Genomic DNA, 861 nt, shown 5'->3' on the forward strand with positions numbered 1-861 from the left:
TTCCAGGCTTACAATACTATGCAATATAAGTGATTCGCCACCTAGCAATGATGCTGTTTCAAAGAATGGCTGGTGTTTCAGCGCTAGCCGTATTGGGTTGTTGTTATGCTAAATTAGGTGTTGTTCCCCAGCCCGCACAAATCTCTTCTTTTCCTCTCCAAGGCAGCGACCAGATACCAAAGTAAGCATATACGTCTCACTTACGGCTTTGATTCACTTCTAACTCGAGTTGTATAGCCTCTTATTCACTACTAAGCAAAGCAACCATCATGCCAGAATCTGTGAGCGACCGTTTGCGCGTTGTCTTTGCCCGCGTGGCCACCGAGACCAACCTGCCTCCCGATGAATTCGAGGAGGCATTCTTCAATTTCCGCGCCAACATCGTCGCAGATGGGCTCAAGCGAGCTCAGGAATCGGTTCGGTCGGTGCGTGTGGGGGTGGAGGCGGGGCTGGCGGAGAAGGGGTGGACGGAGCAAGGGGCGGGCGGAGGAGAGGCGAGCGGCGGGACTGGTGTGGCGGTGGGGGTGGATACGAAGGATCTGGCTGCGGCGGCGTTAGAAAAGGCGAAGAGGGAGGTGGAGGAGATGCGCGTGGAGATGGAGAGGCTGAAGATGTGGTTGGAGAATGCGAAGGAGCTGCGGGATTTGGAGAAGGAGTAAGCGGGGGGCTGTTGCGGTGTCTGTGCGTGGTGTCGTTGGTAGATGATACGATAGCGGTGGAGTGAGAGACCTCACTGAGGTCAAGACCAGGAATCAACTGGCGTTCCGAGACTCTTCTTCCAAAGCTTAAGGCTTATTTTCATTGCATGCTACTTGCTACTACCTTTTTAAGGTACGAATCCTAGTCAGATAAGTCTCTTTG

The 861-nt window shown here is 53.1% G+C and overlaps 1 protein-coding gene across 1 annotated transcript; it reads left to right on the forward strand.

Annotated features, from left to right (window-relative positions):
- Positions 1-269: 269 nt before the first annotated feature.
- KY384_005608 (uncharacterized protein) lies at positions 270-659 on the forward strand (the record flags this gene model as incomplete). Its single annotated transcript, XM_044814107.1, is given in 2 exon segments — positions 270-425; positions 444-659. The coding sequence occupies 2 exon segments, from the start codon at positions 270-272 to the stop codon at positions 657-659; spliced, it is 372 nt and encodes a 123-aa protein (XP_044669408.1).
- Between the last annotated feature and the right edge of the window lie 202 nt (positions 660-861).

Source organism: Bacidia gigantensis (genome assembly GCF_019456465.1).
Source record: "Bacidia gigantensis strain McMullin 20006 chromosome Unknown contig_245, whole genome shotgun sequence".
Lineage (NCBI taxonomy): Eukaryota > Fungi > Ascomycota > Lecanoromycetes > Lecanorales > Ramalinaceae > Bacidia > Bacidia gigantensis.